The 22,679-nt window shown below is 44.8% G+C and overlaps 1 protein-coding gene across 2 annotated transcripts in view; it reads right to left on the bottom strand.

Annotated features, from left to right (window-relative positions):
- The window catches only part of LOC139539035 (parathyroid hormone 2 receptor-like), an 88,259-nt gene that overhangs the window by 22,877 nt on the left and 42,703 nt on the right, over nucleotides 1-22,679 (bottom strand). For both annotated transcript variants that reach the window (XM_071341719.1, XM_071341720.1), the window contains exons 8-9: nucleotides 15,497-15,557; nucleotides 2,528-2,594 (exon numbers count right to left, since the gene is read on the bottom strand). In XM_071341719.1, the coding sequence (XP_071197820.1) occupies nucleotides 2,528-2,594; nucleotides 15,497-15,557 (128 nt within the window). The remainder of the gene's footprint in view (nucleotides 1-2,527; nucleotides 2,595-15,496; nucleotides 15,558-22,679) is intronic.

The following is a 22,679-nucleotide window of genomic DNA, read 5'->3' as shown; positions in this document are numbered from 1 at the left end:
GTGTCAATATGTTCTCCCAAGGATTTGTGTATACAGTAGTGGTAACAGTGGTAACAGCATATGGTAGTAATACCAGAGTAATGGATCCGTAATGGATCCGTGAATCTAATGAACAGACAACACTTACTAATCATCATGATATGCACATGCCTTCAGTAACTAATCATGATATGCACATGCCTTCAGTAACTAATCATGATATGCACATGCCTTCAGTAACTAATCATGATATGCACATGCCTTCAGTAACTAATCATTATGATATGCACATGCCTTCAGTAACTAATCATTATGATATGCACATGCCTTCAGTAACTAATCATTATGATATGCACATGCCTTCAGTAACTAATCATTATGATATGCACATGCCTTCAGTAACTAACCATCATGATATGCACATGCCTTCAGTAACTAATCATCATGATATGCACATGCCTTCAGTAACTAATCATCATGATATGCACATGCCTTCAGTAACTAATCATCATGATATGCACATGCCTTCAGTAACTAATCATTATGATATGCACATGCCTTCAGTAACTAATCATGATATGCACATGCCTTCAGTAACTAATCATTATGATATGCACATGCCTTCAGTAACTAATCATCATGATATGCACATGCCTTCAGTAACTAATCATGATATGCACATGCCTTCAGTAACTAACCATCATGATACGCACATGCCTTCAGTAACTAATCATCATGATATGCACATGCCTTCAGTAACTAATCATCATGATATGCACATGCCTTCAGTAACTAATCATCATGATATGCACATGCCTTCAGTAACTAATCATTATGATATGCACATGCCTTCAGTAACTAATCATCATGATATGCACATGCCTTCAGTAACTAATCATCATGATATGCACATGCCTTCAGTAACTAATCATCATGATATGCACATGCCTTCAGTAACTAATCATCATGATATGCACATGCCTTCAGTAACTAATCATCATGATATGCACATGCCTTCAGTAACTAATCATCATGATATGCACATGCCTTCAGTAACTAATCATCATGATATGCACATGCCTTCAGTAACTAATCATTATGATATGCACATGCCTTCAGTAACTAATCATCATGATATGCACATGCCTTCAGTAACTAATCATCATGATATGCACATGCCTTCAGTAACTAATCATCATGATATGCACATGCCTTCAGTAACTAATCATCATGATATGCACATGCCTTCAGTAACTAATCATTATGATATGCACATGCCTTCAGTAACTAATCATCATGATATGCACATGCCTTCAGTAACTAATCATCATGATATGCACATGCCTTCAGTAACTAATCATCATGATATGCACATGCCTTCAGTAACTAATCATCATGATATGCACATGCCTTCAGTAACTAATCATCATGATATGCACATGCCTTCAGTAACTAATCATCATGATATGCACATGCCTTCAGTAACTAACCATCATGATATGCACATGCCTTCAGTAACTAATCATCATGATATGCACATGCCTTCAGTAACTAATCATCATGATATGCACATGCCTTCAGTAACTAACCATCATGATACGCACATGCCTTCAGTAACTAATCATTATGATATGCACATGCCTTCAGTAACTAATCATTATGATATGCACATGCCTTCAGTAACCTATCGTAATACACAGAGTGTACAAAACATTAGTAACACCTTCCTAATATTGAGTCGCACACTTTCCATCCTCATACTACATCTCCCACCTCTCTGGCCTCTGGTGTTCGCCATGGTAACATGGTAACCAAGGTCATTAGAAGACTTCTGAACTCATGTTGTCCCTGTCTTTCAGTAGATGCTGCATATCACTCTGGATGTACAGAACCAGCCAAATGTTTGGACACACCTACTCATTCAAGGGCTTTTCATTATTTCTTTACAATTTTCTACATTGTAGAATAATAGTGAAGACATCATTACTATGAAACAATACATATGGAATCATGTAGTAACCAAAAAAACTGTTAAACAAATCAAAATATATTTTATATTTGAGAATCTTCAAAGTAGTCATCCTTTGCCATGATGACAGCATTGAACACTCTACCCTTGAATGAGTAGGTGTGTCCAAAACTTTGACTGGTACTGTACATATTAGTGAAAATGTTGTTGCTATTTTTCCAGTAATGATATTATTAGACCTTCGATTGTGGGTGTTGACTGGTAAATAATTGATGGAATCCTCAGATAAGCATATTCACGCACAAACATACATACACAGACACATGCATGCACAAGCACACGCACATGCACATATGAGTAGGAGAGAGACAAAGAGTAATTATCATATGAATTGAGTTTTCTTTCCTGCTCTGATATCTGTCTGTGTCCCTGCCACAGAAGTGATCAGCTGTGTTATGAAACAGCTTAAAGTGAAGGAGAAAACTTGATCTATTTTTCTGTGAGGCAGCGTATCATCCTACACCAACTCTGAGACACAGACAGACTGGAGGCAGCAAGCAAAGCATTACTCTGCCTTACCCCAATGGCTGTCAGAATGGGGACTTGGTATATCCACTTAATGTTCCCAGCACTTAACTCCCAGCACCTAGAATCATTGAGAGAAAAGAAGAAGAGGAAAATAGATGGTTGAAGAAAGGCAAACAAGGAGGAATAAAGTTGGAGGGTGTGAAGTATCAAAACAAAGACATGGAAAGAGAAGTGGATGGACGGAGGGAGCAAAAGAGGTGAAGGAAGAGAATGCAGAGAGAGAGAGAGAGAGAGAGAGAGAGAGAGAGAGAGAGAGAGAGAGAGAGAGAGAGAGAGAGAGAGAGAGAGAGAGAGAGAGAGAGAGAGAGAGAGAGAGAGAGAGAGAGAGAGAGAGAGAGAGAGAGAGAGAGAGAGAGAGAGAGAGAGAGAGAGAGAGAGAGAGAGAGAGAGAGAGAGAGAGAGAGAGAGAGAGAGAGAGTCAGATGTATTGTAGTCGATCATTCCCTGGGCAGGATAATGAACTCCATTTAGAGACCCTCCCTATTCATTACAGTGACAGACAGGGCAGCTAAAGAGAGACTCTCTCTATTCATTACAGTGACAGACAGGGCAGCTAAAGAGAGACCCTCCCTATTCATTACAGTGACAGACAGGGCAGCTAAAGAGAGACCCTCCCTATTCATTACAGTGACAGACAGGGCAGCTAAAGAGAGACCCTCCCTATTCATTACAGTGACAGACAGGACAGCTAAAGAGAGACCCTCCCTATTCATTACAGTGACAGACAGGGCAGCTAAAGAGAGACCCTCCCTATTTATTACAGTGACAGACAGGGCAGCAAAAGAGACACCCTCCCTATTCATTACAGTGACAGACAGGGCAGCTAAAGAGAGACCCTCCCTATTCATTACAGTGACAGACAGGGCAGCAAAAGAGAGACTCTCCCTATTCATTACAGTGACAGACAGGGCAGCTAAAGAGAGACCCTCCCTATTCATTACAGTGACAGACAGGGCAGCAAAAGAGACACCCTCCCTATTCATTACAGTGACAGACAGGGCAGCTAAAGAGAGACCCTCCCTATTCATTACAGTGACAGACAGGGCAGCTAAAGAGAGACCCACCCTATTCATTACAGTGACAGACAGGGCAGCTAAAGAGAGACCCTCCCTATTCATTACAGTGACAGACAGGGCAGCTAAAGAGAGACCCTCCCTAATTATTACAGTGACAGACAGGGCAGCTAAAGAGAGACCCTCCCTATTCATTACAGTGACAGACAGGGCAGCTAAAGAGAGACCCACCCTATTCATTACAGTGACAGACAGGGCAGCTAAAGAGAGACCCTCCCTATTCATTACAGTGACAGACAGGGCAGCTAAAGAGAGACCCTCCCTATTTATTACAGTGACAGACAGGGCAGCTAAAGAGAGACCCACCCTATTCATTACAGTGACAGACAGGGCAGCTAAAGAGAGACCCTCCCTATTCATTACAGTGACAGACAGGGCAGCTAAAGAGAGACCCTCCCTATTTATTACAGTGACAGACAGGGCAGCTAAAGAGAGACCCTCCCTATTCATTACAGTGACAGACAGGGCAGCTAAAGAGAGACCCTCCCTATTCATTACAGTGACAGACAGGGCAGCTAAAGAGAGACCCTCCCTATTTATTACAGTGACAGACAGGGCAGCTAAAGAGAGACCCTCCCTATTCATTACAGTGACAGACAGGGCAGCTAAAGAGAGACCCTCCCTATTCATTACAGTGACAGACAGGGCAGCTAAAGAGAGACCCTCCCTATTCATTACAGTGACAGACAGGGCAGCTAAAGAGAGACCCTCCCTATTCATTACAGTGACAGACAGGGCAGCTAAAGAGAGACCCTCCCTATTCATTACAGTGACAGACAGGGCAGCTAAAGAGAGACCCTCCCTATTCATTACAGTGACAGACAGGGCAGCTAAAGAGAGACCCTCCCTATTTATTACAGTGACAGACAGGGCAGCTAAAGAGAGACCCTCCCTATTCATTACAGTGACAGACAGGGCAGCTAAAGAGAGACCCTCCCTATTTATTACAGTGACAGACAGGGCAGCTAAAGAGAGACCCTCCCTATTCATTACAGTGACAGACAGGGCAGCTAAAGAGAGACCCTCCCTATTTATTACAGTGACAGACAGGACAGCTAAAGAGAGACCCTCCCTATTTATTACAGTGACAGACAGGGCAGCTAAAGAGAGACCCTCCCTATTTATTACAGTGACAGACAGGACAGCTAAAGAGAGACCCTCCCTATTCATTACAGTGACAGACAGGACAGCTAAAGAGAGACCCTCCCTATTTATTACAGTGACAGACAGGACAGCTAAAGAGAGACCCTCCCTATTTATTACAGTGACAGACAGGGCAGCTAAAGAGAGACCCTCCCTATTTATTACAGTGACAGACAGGGCAGCTAAAGAGAGACCCTCCCTATTTATTACAGTGACAGACAGGGCAGCTAAAGAGAGACCCTCCCTATTTATTACAGTCACAGACAGGACAGCTAAAGAGAGACCCTCCCTATTTATTACAGTGACAGACAGGACAGCTAAAGAGAGACCCTCCCTATTCATTACAGTGACAGACAGGGCAGCTAAAGAGAGACCCTCCCTATTTATTACAGTGACAGACAGGGCAGCTAAAGAGAGACCCTCCCTATTTATTACAGTGACAGACAGGACAGCTAAAGAGAGACCCTCCCTATTCATTACAGTGACAGACAGGACAGCTAAAGAGAGACCCTCCCTATTTATTACAGTGACAGACAGGACAGCTAAAGAGAGACCCTCCCTATTTATTACAGTGACAGACAGGGCAGCTAAAGAGAGACCCTCCCTATTTATTACAGTGACAGACAGGACAGCTAAAGAGAGACCCTCCCTATTCATTACAGTGACAGACAGGACAGCTAAAGAGAGACCCTCCCTATTTATTACAGTGACAGACAGGACAGCTAAAGAGAGACCCTCCCTATTCATTACAGTGACAGACAGGGCAGCTAAAGAGAGACCCTCCCTATTTATTACAGTGACAGACAGGGCAGCTAAAGAGAGACCCTCCCTATTTATTACAGTGACAGACAGGGCAGCTAAAGAGAGACCCTCCCTATTTATTACAGTGACAGACAGGACAGCTAAAGAGAGACCCTCCCTATTTATTACAGTGACAGACAGGGCAGCTAAAGAGAGACCCTCCCTATTTATTACAGTGACAGACAGGGCAGCTAAAGAGAGACCCTCCCTATTCATTACAGTGACAGACAGGGCAGCTAAAGAGAGACCCTCCCTATTCATTACAGTGACAGACAGGGCAGCTAAAGAGAGACCCTCCCTATTTATTACAGTGACAGACAGGGCAGCTAAAGAGAGACCCTCCCTATTTATTACAGTGACAGACAGGGCAGCTAAAGAGAGACCCTCCCTATTCATTACAGTGACAGACAGGGCAGCTAAAGAAACATCCACTGAGTTCCATCAGGGCCAATGGCAAAGGCTATGCCTGCCTACCCATTCATTGTGTGAATTTGTTTTGTTTATTCAGTCAGTATTTGAGCAAGATTTGTTACCCTCTATTTGAGCACACTTAATCCAGTTATGGGTGTTTACTTCATGATTTGCAAAGCGAAAATAGAATACCCATCCAAAGAGAAGGATTCCTCCTTGGAACCGAGGGAGATTCTGGATGGACATTCTGTTAACATGATTTGGGAGGTTAGATAGGAACCCGTTGGAGGAAAGAGAGTCTGCAATAGTCACATTTTCCCTCCAAGGATCTGCCACATTTAGGTATGATAGCTAGCCATAATTTGAATGTGCAGGCGATGGAGGTCAGTATTCAGTGCTTGCATATAATGTGTTTTATGCACTAGGCTTTAAGAAGTGTGTGATTTGCACAGCAGTGTGTCCCAAATGGAGAGAGTTTACCATGGAGGGAGTTGTCCATGACTGATGATTCCTTAATGTAGTGTTAACTTGTTATGTACATAATGCTACATCTGACTACATCTGATAATGCTACATCTGACTACATCTGATAATGCTACATCTGATAATGCTACATCTGATAATGCTACATCTGACAAAGCTGTCTCTTTCTCCAAACTCTGTCTCTTTCTCCAAACTCTGTCTCTTTCTTCAAACGCTGGCTCTTTCTTCAAACGCTGGCTCTTTCTCCGAAAGCTGTCTCTTTCTCCAAACTCTGGCTCTTTCTCCAAACTCTGGCTCTTTCTTCAAACGCTGGCTCTTTCTTCAAACGCTGGCTCTTTCTCCAAACGCTGTCTCTTTCTCCAAACTCTGTCTCTTTCTTCAAACTCTGTCTCTTTCTCCAAACTCTGGCTCTTTCTTCAAACGCTGGCTCTTTCTCCAAACGCTGGCTCTTTCTTCAAACGCTGGCTCTTTCTCCAAACGCTGTCTCTTTCTCCAAACTCTGGCTCTTTCTCCAAACTTTGTCTCTTTCTTCAAACTCTGTCTCTTTCTCCAAACTCTGGCTCTTTCTTCAAACTCTGTCTCTTTCTCCAAACTCTGGCTCTTTCTTCAAACGCTGGCTCTTTCTCCAAACGCTGGCTCTTTCTACAAACGCTGGCTCTTTCTCCAAACGCTGTCCCTTTCTCCAAACGCTGCCTCTTTCTCCAAACTCTGTCTCTTTCTCCAAACTCTGTCTCTTTCTCCAAACTCTGTCTCTTTCTCCAAACTCTGTCTCTTTCTTCAAACTCTGTCTCTTTCTCCAAACTCTGTCTCTTTCTCCAAACTGTGTCTCTTTCTCCAAACTCTGGCTCTTTCTTCAAACGCTGTCTCTTTCTCCAAACTCTGGCTCTTTCTCCAAATGCTGTCTCTTTCTTCAAACGCTGTCTCTTTCTCCAAACTCTGGCTCTTTCTCCAAACGCTGGCTCTTTCTCCAAACGCTGGCTCTTTCTCCAAACGCTGGCTCTTTCTCCAAACGCTGGCTCTTTCTCCAAACGCTGGCTCTTTCTTCAAACGCTGGCTCTTTCTCCAAACGCTGGCTCTTTCTCCAAACTCTGGCTCTTTCTCCAAACGCTGGCTCTTTCTCCAAACGCTGGCTCTTTCTCCAAACTCTGGCTCTCTCTCCAAACGCTGGCTCTTTCTCCAAACGCTGGCTCTTTCTCCAAACGCTGGCTCTTTCTCCAAACGCTGGCTCTTGCTCCAAACGCTGGCTCTTTCTCCAAACTCTGGCTCTTTCTCCAAACTCTGTCTCTTTCTTCAAAAGCTGGCTCTTTCTCCAAACGCTGGCTCTTTCTCCAAACGCTGGCTCTTTCTCCAAACTCTGGCTCTCTCTCCAAACGCTGGCTCTTTCTCCAAACGCTGGCTCTTTCTCCAAACGCTGGCTCTTTCTCCAAACGCTGGCTCTTTCTCCAAACGCTGGCTCTTTCTCCAAACGCTGGCTCTTCCTCCAAACGCTGGCTCTTTCTCCAAACGCTGGCTCTTTCTCCAAACGCTGGCTCTTTCTTCAAACGCTGGCTCTTTCTCCAAACTCTGGCTCTTTCTCCAAACGCTGGCTCTTTCTCCAAACGCTGTCTCTTTCTCCAAACGCTGGCTCTTTCTCCAAACGCTGGCTCTTTCTCCAAACTCTGGCTCTTTCTCCAAACTCTGGCTCTTTCTCCAAACGCTGTCTCTTTCTCCAAACGCTGTCTCTTTCTCCAAACGCTGCCTCTTTCTCCAAACGCTGGCTCTTTCTCCAAACGCTGTCTCTTTCTCCAAACGCTGTCTCTTTCTCCAAACACTGGCTCTTTCTCCAAACTCTGGCTCTTTCTCCAAACTCTGGCTCTTTCTCCAAACTCTGGCTCTTTCTCCAAATGCTGTCTCTTTCTCCAAACTCTGTCTCTTTCTCCAAACGCTGGCTCTTTCTCCAAACGCTGGCTCTTTCTCCAAACTCTGGCTCTTTCTCCAAACTCTGGCTCTTTCTCCAAACGCTGGCTCTTTCTCCAAACTCTGGCTCTGGCTCTTTCTCCAAACTCTGGCTCTTTCTCCAAACTCTGGCTCTTTCTACAAACGCTGTCTCTTTCTACAAATGCTGGCTCTTTCTACAAATGCTGGTTCTCTCTTAAGGTGAGAGGATAATTGAGGAAAAACACTTAAAGGTAGCTTAATGGAATACTGTAGAGAAGGCGCAATAGAAAGAGAGAGAGAGAGAAAAGAGAGAGCTGCAAGCAAGCCCAGGGTCTCACCATTCAGGCTTTCACACAGTGTACCCATCCTGAATACCTGATGAAAGAAACCCTGGGAACAACTATTCAGCACCAGATTCAACAGGCAACCGACCAAATCATCCCCCAAATCATCACAAGGCAACCCACCAAATCATCCCTGAGAGGAGAGTGCAGGAGAGACCGGCTGCTGCCTCCAGTGCATAGTACAAGACACTAATAGGAAGTCAAGTCACTACCATTACCAAGTACTTAATACCCATATTCCAAATAATCATGTTACCTAGCCAGCAGATTGGTCTGGTACTGTACATGTGATGACTTACAATTCCTCCAGAGTATTCAGACCCCTTGACTTTTTCCACATTTTGTTAGGTTACAACCTTATTCTAAAATTTATTAAATTGTTTTCCCCCCCTGATCAATTTACACATAATAACCCATAATGACAAAGCCAAAATAGGTTTTTAGATATTTTTGCAAATGTATTACGAATAAAAAACTGAAATATCACATTTACATAAGTATTCAGACCTGATTGCAGCATTGAGTCTTCTTGGGTATGACACTACAAGCGTGACACACCTGTATTTGGGGAGTTTCTCCCATTCTTCTCTGCAGATCCTCTCAAGCTCTGTCGGGTTGGATGGGGAGCGTTGCTGCACAACTATTTTCAGGTCTCTCCAGAGATGTTAGATCGGGTTCAAGTCCAGGCTCTGGCTGGGCCACTCAAGGACATTCAGAGACTTGTCCCGAAACCACTCCTGCATCGTCTTGGCTGTGTGCTTAGGGTCGTTGTCCTAAAGGTGAACCTTTGCACCAGTCTGAGGTCCTGAGCTCTCTTGAGCAGGTTTTCATCAAGGATCTCTCTGTACTTTTCTCCGTTCATCTTTGCCTCGATCCTGACTAGTCTCTCAGTGCCTGCCGCTGAAAAACATCTCCACACCATGATGCTGCCACCATCATTCTTTACCTTAGTGATGGTGCCAGGTTTCCTCTAAACGTGACGCTTGGCATTCAGGCCACAGAGTTCAATCTTGGTTTAATCACACCAGAGAATCTTGTTTCTCATGGTCTGAGAGTCTTTAGAGGGCTGTCATGTGCATTTTACTGAGAATTGGCTTCTGTCTGGCCACTCTGCCATAAAGGCCTGACTGGTGGAGTGCTGCATAGATGGTTGTCCTTCTGGAAGTTTCTCCCATCTCCACAGAGGAACTCTAGAGCTCTGTCAGAGTGACCATTGGGTTCATGGTCACCTCCCTACCAAGGCCCTTCTCAACCGATTGCTCAGTTTGGCCGGGCGGCCAGCTCTAGGAAGAGCCTTGGTGGTTCCAAACTTGTTTCATTTATGTCACGTTCCTGACCTGTTTTCTGTTAGTTTTGTATGTGTTAGTTGGTCAGGACGTGAGTTTGGGTGGGCAGTCTATGTTTTCTGTTTCTATGTTGGTTAATGGGTACCTAATATGGTTCTCAATTAGAGGCAGGTGGTTTTCATCTCCTCTGATTGAGAATCATATTAAGGTAGGTAGTTTCACAGTGTTTGTGTGTGGGTGGTTGTCTCCTGTGTCTGTGTTTGTTTGCACCATACGGGACTGTTTCGTTCGTTCGTCGTTTTGTGTAGTCATTTTCCTGTTCGTGAGTTCTTCGTTGTATGTAAGTTCGCATGTCCAGGTCTGTCTACTCCGTTTTGTTATTTTTGTTAGTTATCAAGTGTTCTTCGTGTTTTCGTTCCTTGTTTAAATAAATCATGTATTATCACAACGCTGCGCCTTGGTTCAATCCCTGCTCTTCCTCTTCGGATGAAGAGGAGGAGGAACGCCGTTACAGAACCACCCACCCTACCAGAACCAAGCAGCGGAAATTCGAGCAGCGGCCAAGTAAGCAGGACTCGTGGACTTGGGAGGAAGTATTGGAGGGAAAAGGACACTGGGCGCATATTGGGGAATATCATCGCGCTCGTGAGGAGATGGAGGCAGCGAGAGCCCAAGAGCGTTGGTATGAGGAGGCAGCAAGGAGACGTGGCTGGAAGCCCGAGAAGAAACCCCAAAAATTTCTTGGGAGGAGGCTAAGAGGTAGTGGGCCAGGGCAGGTAGGAGACCTGCGCCCACTTCCCAGGCTAACCGTGGAGAGCGGGAGTACGGGCAGACGCCGTGTTACGCAGTAGAGCGCACGGTGTCTCCTGTACGTGTGCATAGTCCGGTGCGGGTTATTCCACCTCCCCGCACTGGTAGGGCTAGATTGGGCATTGAGCCAAGTGCCATGAAGCCGGCTCTACATATCTGGCCACCAGTGCGTCTCCTCGAGCCGGCTTACATGGCACCAGCCTTACACATGGTGTCCCCGGTTCGCCTACACTAGCCCGGTGCGGGTTATTCCACCTCCCCGCACTGGGCGGGCGACGGGCAGTATTCAACCAGGTAAGGTTGGGCAGGCTCAATGCTCAAGGGAGCCAGTACGCCTGCACGGTCCGGTATTTCCGGCGCTACCTCCCCGCCCCAGCCCAGTACCACCAGTGTCTACACCACGCACCAGGCTTCCAGTGCGTTTTCAGAGCCCTGTTCCTCCTCCACTCACTCTTCCTATGGTGCGTGTCTCCAGCCCAGTGCCTCCAGTTCCGGCACCACGCACTAAGCCACCTGTGCGTCTCCAGAGCCCTGTACACACTGTTCCTTCTCCCCGTACTCGTCCTGATGTGCGTGCCCTCAGCCCGGTGCCACCAGTGCCGGTACCACGCACCAGGCAAATAGTATGCTTTGAGAGTCCAGTGTGCCCTGTCCCTGCTCCCCGCACTAGCATGAAAGTGCGTGTCCTTAGCCCGGTGCCTCCAGTTCCGGCACCACGCATCAGGTCTACAGTGCGCCTTATCCGGCCAGAGCCATCCGTCTCCCCAGCGCCATCTGAGCCATCCGTCTCCCCAGCGCCATCTGAGCCATCCGTCTCCCCAGCGCCATCTGAGCCATCCGTCTCCCCAGCGCCGTCTGAGCCATCCGTCTGCCCAGTGCCGTCTGAGCCATCCGTCTGTCCCGAGCCATTAGAGCCGCCCGTCTGTCCCGAGCCGTCAGAGCCGATAGTCAGTCAGGAGCCGCTAGAGCCATTCGTCAGACAGGATCTGCCAGAGCCGCCAACCAGACAGGATCTGCCAGAGCCGCCAACCAGACAGGATCTGCCAGAGCCGCTAACCAGACAGGATCTGCCAGAGCCGCCAACCAGACAGGATCTGCCAGAGCCGCCAACCAGACAGGATCTGCCAGAGCCGCCAACCAGACAGGATCTGCCAGAGCCGTCAGCTAGTCATGAGCGTCCAGAGCTGCCATGTATCCAGAACTGCCCCTCAGTCCAGAGCTGTCTCTCTGTCCGGAGCTGCCCTTCAGTCCGGAGTTGCCCCTCTATCCTGAGCTACCTCTCTATCCTGAGCTACCTCTCTATCTTGAGCTACCTCTCTATCCTGACCTACCTCTCTGTCCTGAGCTATCTTGTCCCGGAGCTGTCCCTTAATTTTGTGTTGCCTCTTATATTAGGTGGGTGGAATAAGAGGGTGGTCATTCTGAGGGGGAGAAGTAAGCTGGGATTGACTATGGTGGGGTGGGGACCTCGCCCAGAGCCTGAGCCACCACCGTGGTCAGATGCCCACCCTGACCCTCCCCTAGACTTTTTGCTGGTGCGCCCGGAGTTCGCACCTTAAGGGGGGGGGTTATGTCACGTTCCTGACCTGTTTTCTGTTAGTTTTGTATGTGTTAGTTGGTCAGGACGTGAGTTTGGGTGGGCAGTCTATGTTTTCTGTTTCTATGTTGGTTAATGGGTACCTAATATGGTTCTCAATTAGAGGCAGGTGGTTTTCATCTCCTCTGATTGAGAATCATATTAAGGTAGGTGTTTTCACATTGTTGGTTGTGGGTGGTTGTCTCCTGTGTCCGTGTTTGTTTGCACCATACGGGACTGTTTCGTTCGTTCGTCGTTTTGTGTAGTCATTTTCCTGTTCGTGAGTTCTTCGTTGTATGTAAGTTCGCATGTCCAGGTCTGTCTACTCCGTTTTGTTATTTTTGTTAGTTATCAAGTGTTCTTCGTGTTTTCGTTCCTTGTTTAAATAAATCATGTATTATCACAACGCTGCGCCTTGGTTCAATCCCTGCTCTTCCTCTTCGGATGAAGAGGAGGAGGAACGCCGTTACAATTTAAGAATGATGGAGACCACTGTGTTCTTGGGGACCTTTTTGGTACCCTTTCCCAGATCTGTGCCTCGACACAATCCTGTCTCTGAGCTCTACGGACAATTCCTTTGACCTCATGGCTTGGTTTTTGCTCTGACATGCACTGTCAACTGTGGGACCTTGTATAAACAGGTGTGCACCTTTCCAAATCATGTCCAATCAATTGAATTTACCACAGGTGGACTCCAATCAAGTTGTAGAAACATTTCAAGGATGATCAATGGAAACAGGATGCACCTGAGCTCAATTTCAAGTCTCATAGCAAAGGGTCTGAATACTACACTGCTCAAAAAAATAAAGGGAACACTTAAACAACACAATGTAACTCCAAGTCAATCACACTTCTGTGAAATCAAACTGTCCACTTAGGAAGCAACACTGATTGACAATAAATTTCACATGCTGTTGTGCAAATGGAATAGACAAAAGGTGGAAATTATAGGCAATTAGCAAGACACCCCCAAAAAAGGAGTGATTCTGCAGGTGGTGACCACAGACCACTTCTCAGTTCCTATGCTTCCTGGCTGATGTTTTGGTCACTTTTGAATGCTGGCGGTGCTCTCACTCTAGTGGTAGCATGAGACGGAGTCTACAACCCACACAAGTGGCTCAGGTAGTGCAGTTCATCCAGGATGGCACATCAATGCGAGCTGTGGCAAAACGGTTTGCTGTGTCTGTCAGCGTAGTGTCCAGAGCATGGAGGCGCTACCAGGAGACAGGCCAGTACATCAGGAGATGTGGAGGAGGCCGTAGGAGGGCAACAACCCAGCAGCAGGACCGCTACCTCCGCCTTTGTGCAAGGAGGTGCACTGCCAGAGCCCTGCAAAATGACCTCCAGCAGGCCACAAATGTGCATGTGTCAGCATATGGTCTCACAAGGGGTCTGAGGATCTCATCTCGGTACCTAATGGCAGTCAGGCTACCTCTGGCAAGCACATGGAAGGCTGTGCGGCCCCACAAAGAAATGCCACCCCACACCATGACTGACCCACCGCCAAACCGGTCATGCTGGAGGATGTTGCAGGCAACAGAACGTTCTCCACGGCGTCTCCAGACTCTGTCACGTCTGTCACATGTGCTTATGTGCTCAGTGTGAACCTGCTTTCATCTGTGAAGAGCACAGGGCGCCAGTGGCGATTTTGCCAATCTTGGTGTTCTCTGGCAAATGCCAAACGTCCTGCACGGTGCTGGGCTGTAAGCACAACCCCCACCTGTGGACGTCGGGCCCTCATACCACCCTCATGGAGTCTGTTTCTGACCGTTTGAGCAGACACATGCACATTTGTGGACTGCTGGAGGTCATTTTGCAGGGCTCTGGCAGTGCATCTCCTGGCACAAAGGCGGAGGTAGCGGTCCTGCTGCTGGGTTGTTGCCCTCCTACGGCCTCCTCCACGTCTCCTGATGTACTGGCCTGTCTCCTGGTAGCGCCTCCATACTCTGGACACTACGCTGACAGACACAGCAAACCGTTTTGCCACAGCTCGCATTGATGTGCCATCCTGGATGAACTGCACTACCTGAGCCACTTGTGTGGGTTGTAGACTCCGTCTCATGCTACCACTAGAGTGAGAGCACCGCCAGCATTCAAAAGTGACCAAAACATCAGCCAGGAAGCATAGGAACTGAGAAGTTGTCTGTGGTCACCACCTGCAGAATCACTCCTTTTTTGGGGGTGTCTTGCTAATTGCCTATAATTTCCACCTTTTGTCTATTCCACTCGCACAACCGCATGTGAAATTTATTGTCAATCAGTGTTGCTTCCTAATTGGACAGTTTGATTTCACAGAAGTGTGATTGACTTGGAGTTACATTGTGTTGTTTAAGTGTTCCCTTTATTTTTTTGAGCAGTGTATTATAAATAAGGAATTTCTGTTTAATGTGTTTAATACATTTGAAAAAAATTCTAAAATGTGTTTTTGCTTTGTCATTATGGGGTATTGTGTGTAGATTGCTGGGGAATAAAAAAAAAAAATCAATTTTAGAGTAATGCTGTAACGTAATACAATTTGGAAAAGGTCAAGGGGTCTGAACACTTTCCGAAGGCACTGTACATCATAAAATCAACAGTCTTTTGATTGATCCAAAAGATTGTGCTGGTAAAATTGCTCAGACCCATATAATGATCTAATAAGCTATGAAACGGAGGTAGCTTAAATCTATTCACTATGGTTATGTTATTTTAAATTGCTTTATGTAGAAATATGTGAGTAAAGTTAAGTAGAGGTTAAGAAACACATGCGCAGAACGCGATCCGCACATGCTCAGGAGCTTCGGGACCTTTAGTCTGGAGAAAAAAAGTCCAGGAAAAATTGGATCCGCAGCCACGGCCTAATTTAAATGTATTCATGATGTTGAATAGCTTAATGTTTTGAATCCCAATTAACTGGAGGAGGAGAGATGGTGCTCTTGATACGGTCATTCTACATAAATCCATATTTATACTGAGCATAATTATGAAGAGCAGGGGGTGATAAAGGAGGCATGACAAGGTGCTTGAGAGGGCCATAGCTGGAGGATTCCATCTGGTGAGCAGATAATTGGGGATAGCTATTAGATATTTATACATAAAGCATCTGCATATTGAATGTGGACTAGGTTCTCACTCACCTTCCGTCTGCTAGTGTTGCCCGGACAACTGCCCATGCTGCCACGAACAGAGCTGGAACACCTGGAATTGGAATGATGAAAAGAACAGCAGCTTCCTACAAATGTTCTAAACACTAATTAAATAGAGCACCAGGGCCCTAACATAACGAAATGACTTAATTGCTTGTTTTCTATTGAATTGGTGTTATTTTTGTTATTCCTTTTTTCAGAACTATGTTGTTGCATTTGTCTGTTCCTATGTAACAGCTCACTAATAAGAGCTGCAATAGAACAGGAACAGGCTAGTTAGACAAAAAATGAGTTGTTCAATCCAGAAATAGCTCTCTGAGACAGCATGAACTTTGAAAGCAGGATAATTGAGTGGGTTGATTTACTTTTGCTAAAAGGTGTTTTTAAGAGTCAGCTAGCTACAAAGCAGGAAGTTGTGAATCGTAATCAACAGACGTGGCTCTCTCCCCGTTAGAGCTGAAAAATATGAGTGAAGACAACTCAACTCTAAACTCGGAGTGTGGTGTCAGGAAAATAACCTCTCACTCAACGTCAACAAAACAAAGGAGATGATCGTGGACTTCAGGAAACAGCAGAGGGAGCACCCCCCATCCACATCAACGGGACAGTAGTGGAGAAGGTGGAAAGTTTTAAGTTCCTCGGCGTACACGTCACGGACAAACTGAAATGGTCTACCCACACATACAGAGTGGTGAAGAAGGCACAACAGCGCCACTTCAAACTCAGGAGGCTAAAGAAATTTGGCTTGATGCACAAACTTCTACAGATGCACAATCGAGAGCATCCTGTATCACAGCATGGTACGGCAACTGCTCCGCCCTCAAACGCAAGGCTCTCCAGAAGGTAGTGCGGTCTGCACAACGCATCAACGGGGGCAAATTACTTGCCCTCCAGGACACCTACAGCCCCCGATGTCACAGGAATGCCAAAAAAAGCAACGACCTGAGCCACTGCCTGTTCACCCCGCTATCATCCAGAAGGCGAGGTCAGTACAGGTGCATCAAAGCTGGGAAGGAAAGACAGAAAAACAGCTTCTATCTCAAGGTCATCAGACTGTTAAACAGCCACCACTAACATAGAGAGGCTGCTGCCAACATACAGACTCAAATCACTGGCCACTTTAATAAATAGATTCTCATCACTTTAAATAATGGCACTTTAATAATGTTTACATATCCTACATTACTCATCTCATATGTACTGTATATACAGTATTTTATACCATCTATTGTATTTTGCCTATGCCACACGGCCATCGCGCATCCATATATTTATATCTACAAATATATGTATTTATTCCACCCCGTTACATTGTCTGTATAAGGTAGTCGTTGTGAATGTGTTAGATTACTTGTTAGGTATTACTGCACTGTCGGAACTAGAAGCACAAGCATTTTTCTACACTCGCATTAACATCTGCTAACCATGTGTATGTGACAAAAAAAATTGATTTGATTTGACACCATCACACCTCCTCCATGCTTTACGGTAGGAACCACACATGCTGCGACCACCTACTCTGCGTCTCACAAAGACACGGCTGTTGGAACCAAACATTTTAAATTAGACCAAAAGGACAGATTTCCACCGCCCTAATGTCCATTGCTCGTGTTTCTTGGCCCAAGCAAGTCTCTTCTTCTTATTGGTGTCCTTTAGTAGCGGCATCTTTGCAGTAATTTGACGAAGAAGGCCTGATTCACGCAGTCTCTTCTGAACAGTTGATGTTGAGATGTGTCTGTTACATTTATTTGGGCTGCAATCTGAGGTGCAGTTAACTCTAATGAACTTGTCCTCTGCAGCAGAGGTAACTCTGGGTCTTCCTTTCCTGTGGCGGTCCTCATGAGTTCAGTTTCATCATAGCGCTTGATGTTTTTTGTGACTGCACTTGAAGAAACTTTCAAAGTTCTTGAAATGTTCCGGATTGACTGACCTCCATGTCTTAAAGTAATGATGGACTGTAGTTTCTCTTTGCTTATTTGAGCTGTTCTTCCCATAATATGGACTTGGTCTTTTACCAAATAGGGCTATCTTCTGTACACCAACCCTACCTTGTCACAACACAACTGATTGGCTCAAACTCATTAAGAAGGAAATAAATTCCACAAATTAACTTTTAACAAGGCACACCTGTTAATTGAAATACATTCCAGGTGACTACCTCATGAAGCTGGTTGAGAGAATGCCAAGTGTTTGCAAAGCTGTCATCAAGGCAAAGGGTGGCTACTTTAAAGAATCTCAAATATAAAATATATTTTGTTTAACACTTTTTTGGTTACTACCTGATTCCATATGCGTTATTTCATAGTTTTGATGTCTTCACTATTATTCTACAATGTAGAAAATAGTAAAAAGAAAGAAAAGCCTTGAATGATTGTCCAAACTTTTGACTGGTACTGTATAATATATATATATATATATTTATATATACTTGTATACACATTAGTCATCCTAGATTGGTGTACAAAAACAAAACACAAATTGATAGCTGATCAGTATAAAAATATGCAATGTTTGTTGTCCATAAATCATATATTACTGTGATATATACAGTTGAAGTCGGAAGTTTACATACACTTAGGTTGGAGTCATTAAAACTAGTTTTTCAACCACTCCACAAATTTCTTGTTAACAAACTATAGTTTTGGGAAGTCAGTTAGGACATCTACTTTGTACATGACACCACAAATTTTTCCAACAATTGTTGACAGACAGATTATTTCACTTATATCACAATTCCAGTGGGTCAGAAGTTTACATACACTAATTCCAGAAAATTATGTTATGGGAAAATCTAAAGAAATCAGCCAAGACCTCAGAAAAACTTATTGTAGACCTCCACAAGTCTGTTTCATCAATGGGAGCAATTTCCAAACGCCTGAAAGTACCACGTTCATCTGTACAAACAATAGCATGCAAGTATAAACACCATGGGACCATGCAGCCGTCATACCGCTCAGGTAGGAGATGCATTCTGTCTCCTAGAGACAAATGTACTTTGGTGGGAAAAGTGCAAATCAATCCCAGAACAACAGCAAAGGACCTTGTGAAAATGCTGGAGGAAACAGGTACAAAAGTATCTATATTCACAGTTAAACGAGTCCTATATTGACATAACCGCTCAGCAAGGAAGAAGCCACTGCTCCAAAACCGCCATAAAAAAGCTAGACTACGGTTTGCAACTGCACATGAGGACAAAGATCGTGCTTTTTGGAGAAATGACCTCTGGTCTGATGAAGCAGAAATAGAACTGTTTAGCCATCATGACCATCATTATGTTTGGAGGAAAAAGGGGGAGGCTTGCAAGCCGAAGAACACCATCCCAACCGTGAAACACGTGGGTGGCAGCAGCACGTGGGTGCTTTGCTGCAGGAGGGACTGGTGCACTTCACAAAATAGATGACATCATGAGGTAGGAAAATGATGTGGATATATTAAAGCAACATCTCAAGACATCAGTCAGGAAGTTAAAGCTTGGTCACAAATGGGTCTTCCAAAGTTGTGGCAAAATGGCTTAAGGACAACAAAGTCAAGGTATTGGAGTGGCCATCACAAAGCCCTGACCCCAATCCTATAGAAAATGTGTGGGCAGAACTGAAAAAGCATGCGCAGGCAAGGAGGCCTACAAACCTGACTCAGTTACACCAGCTCTGTCAGGTGGAGGCAAAATGGGCCAAAATTCACCCAACTTATTGTGGGAAGCTATTGGAAGGCTACCCGAAACGTTTGACCGAAGTTAAACAATTTAAAGGCAATGCTACCAAATACTAATTGAGTGTATGAAACTTCTGACCCACTGGGAATGTGATGAAAGAAAGAAAAACTGAAATAAATCATTCTCTCTACTATTATTCTAACATTTCACATTCTTTAAATAAAGTGGTAATCCTACCTGACCTAAGACAGGGAATTTTTACTAGGATTAAATGTCAGGAATTGTGAAAAACTGAGTTTAAATGTATTTGGCAAAGGTGTATGTAAACTTCCGACTTCAACTGTATATACATACAGTATATATATATTTTACTGTGTTTGCGGGTGTAAAACCATTGTACATAAGGGAGATAACATTTTCAGAGGACAACTTTAATGTTGGTATACTACATAAGAAAAAACATTTGCATGCTTTTACTTTAAACAAGAAAACAAACCACTCTGCTGAATATGACAGTTCCAACATAACAACCTGTTTACTCCGACACCCTCATATTTACTTCACATAAATGTAATTACATGGTTCTCTGGATTGACATGGATCGCAGTTGTAATTTTCTGTCTCGGCTGAGTGGCTTAACCAAAGAGACAAAATCACATTGATTGACTGTGATAGAAATGATGGTTTGTGTCTAAGTAAGTGTGTGTGTGTGTGTGTGTGTGTGTGTGTGTGTGTGTGTGTGTGTGTGTGTGTGTGTGTGTGTGTGTGTGTGTGTGTGTGTGTGTGTGTGTGTGTGTGTGTGTGTGTGTGTGTGTGTGTGTGTGTGTGTGTGTGTGTGTGTGTGCCTGTCTGCTTGCCAGCATGCCTGCGCTCGTCAACAAACAGCTCCTTTCGCCTGAGAAAAATAGTTATTTTTACATCTACATTTCAAACATCTCTGTTGTGGGCCCTGCTCCCTAACAGGAAGAACACATCAAACGAGGATGGGGCATGAAAAAAACAAACATTTACCATAAGAGGGAGAGGAAGTATAAAAACAAACAAGCAAGAGTCACTGTGAGGCCGAGTGGGGAAGAGAAGTGATTGTAAGAGGATTGGGGTAGATGCTATTGATGATTGTTCTCTGAATGTGCCTCTAATACAGTGGCTGTGAGAAGAGACTACTCTAATACAGCGGCTGTGAGAAGAGACTACTCTAATACAGCGGCTGTGAGAAGAGACTACTCTAATACAGTGGCTGTGAGAAGAGACTACTCTAATACAGTGGCTGTGAGAAGAGACTACTCTAATACAGTGGCTGTGAGAAGAGCCTACTCTAATACAGTGGCTGTGAGAAGAGACTACTCTAATACAGCGGCTGTGAGAAGAGACTACTCTAATACAGCGGCTGTGAGAAGAGACTACTCTAATACAGTGGCTGTGAGAAGAGACTACTCTAATACAGCGGCTGTGAGAAGAGACTACTCTAATACAGCGGCTGTGAGAAGAGACTACTCTAATACAGTGGCTGTGAGAAGAGACTACTCTAATACAGTGGCTGTGAGAAGAGCCTACTCTAATACAGTGGCTGTGAGAAGAGACTACTCTAATACAGTGGCTGTGAGAAGAGCCTACTCTAATACAGTGGCTGTGAGAAGAGACTACTCTAATACAGTGGCTGTGAGAAGAGACTACTCTAATACAGTGGCTGTGAGAAGAGCCTACTCTAATACAGTGGCTGTGAGAAGAGCCTACTCTAATACAGTGGCTGTGAGAAGAGACTACTCTAATACAGCGGCTGTGAGAAGAGACTACTCTACTACAGCGGCTGTGAGAAGAGACTACTCTAATACAGTGGCTGTGAGAAGAGACTACTCTAATACAGCGGCTGTGAGAAGAGACTACTCTAATACAGTGGCTGTGAGAAGAGACTACTCTAATACAGCGGCTGTGAGAAGAGACTACTCTAATACAGTGGCTGTGAGAAGAGACTACTCTAATACAGTGGCTGTGAGAAGAGACTACTCTAATACAGTGGCTGTGAGAAGAGACTACTCTAATACAGCGGCTGTGAGAAGAGACTACTCTAATACAGTGGCTGTGAGAAGAGACTACTCTAATACAGTGGCTGTGAGAAGAGACTACTCTAATACAGCGGCTGTGAGAAGAGACTACTCTAATACAGTGGCTGTGAGAAGAGACTACTCTAATACAGTGGCTGTGAGAAGAGCCTACTCTAATACAGTGGCTGTGAGAAGAGACTACTCTAATACAGTGGCTGTGAGAAGAGCCTACTCTAATACAGTGGCTGTGAGAAGAGACTACTCTAATACAGTGGCTGTGAGAAGAGACTACTCTAATACAGTGGCTGTGAGAAGAGCCTACTCTAATACAGTGGCTGTGAGAAGAGCCTACTCTAATACAGTGGCTGTGAGAAGAGACTACTCTAATACAGCGGCTGTGAGAAGAGACTACTCTACTACAGCGGCTGTGAGAAGAGACTACTCTAATACAGTGGCTGTGAGAAGAGACTACTCTAATACAGCGGCTGTGAGAAGAGACTACTCTAATACAGTGGCTGTGAGAAGAGACTACTCTAATACAGCGGCTGTGAGAAGAGACTACTCTAATACAGTGGCTGTGAGAAGAGACTACTCTAATACAGTGGCTGTGAGAAGAGACTACTCTAATACAGTGGCTGTGAGAAGAGACTACTCTAATACAGCGGCTGTGAGAAGAGACTACTCTAATACAGTGGCTGTGAGAAGAGACTACTCTAATACAGTGGCTGTGAGAAGAGACTACTCTAATACAGCGGCTGTGAGAAGAGACTACTCTAATACAGTGGTGTTGAGAAGAGACTACTCTAATAGCAGAGATTTCAGATCAACAATCAATTCTCCCTGGCGCGGGACTACTGACTTAAAAGAGTGGGAGGAAATATGCTCTACGAAATCATATTCAGCGTGTTATTGAAAAGAGGAGTTATGTTACGAAGCAGGGCATGAGTACAGTGTATGTATGCTTGTGCTCAGCTTGCTTTGTTGTCCGGTAATGGTAGATGTGTCTACCTGCTGACACAGTTTATTGTTGTTTGGTGATGGTAGATTTGTCTACCTGCGGACACAGTTTATTGTTGTACGGTGATGGTAGATTTGTCTACCTGCGGACACAGTTTATTGTTGTACGGTGATGGTAGATGTGTCTACCTGCGGACACAGTGCTTTGTTGTTTGGTGATGGTAGATTTGTCTACCTGCGGACACAGTTTATTGTTGTACGGTGATGGTAGATTTGTCTACCTGCGGACACAGTTTATTGTTGTACGGTGATGGTAGATTTGTCTACCTGCGGACACAGTGCTTTGTTGTTTGGTGATGGTAGATTTGTCTACCTGCGGACACAGTTTATTGTTGTTTGGTGATGGTAGATTTGTCTACCTGCGGACACAGTGCTTTGTTGTTGGGAGCTTGCTGTGTCTGATACTTGTGAGATTTGTTAATGACAGTTTGTGGTGGAACACGTGAAAATTGCATGAACTTTC

Source organism: Salvelinus alpinus, chromosome 14 (assembly GCF_045679555.1).
Source record: "Salvelinus alpinus chromosome 14, SLU_Salpinus.1, whole genome shotgun sequence".
NCBI classification, from domain to species: Eukaryota; Metazoa; Chordata; class Actinopteri; order Salmoniformes; family Salmonidae; genus Salvelinus; species Salvelinus alpinus.
The sequence above is the reverse complement of the archived record's forward strand: the minus strand, read 5'-3'. Positions and strand labels throughout refer to the sequence as shown.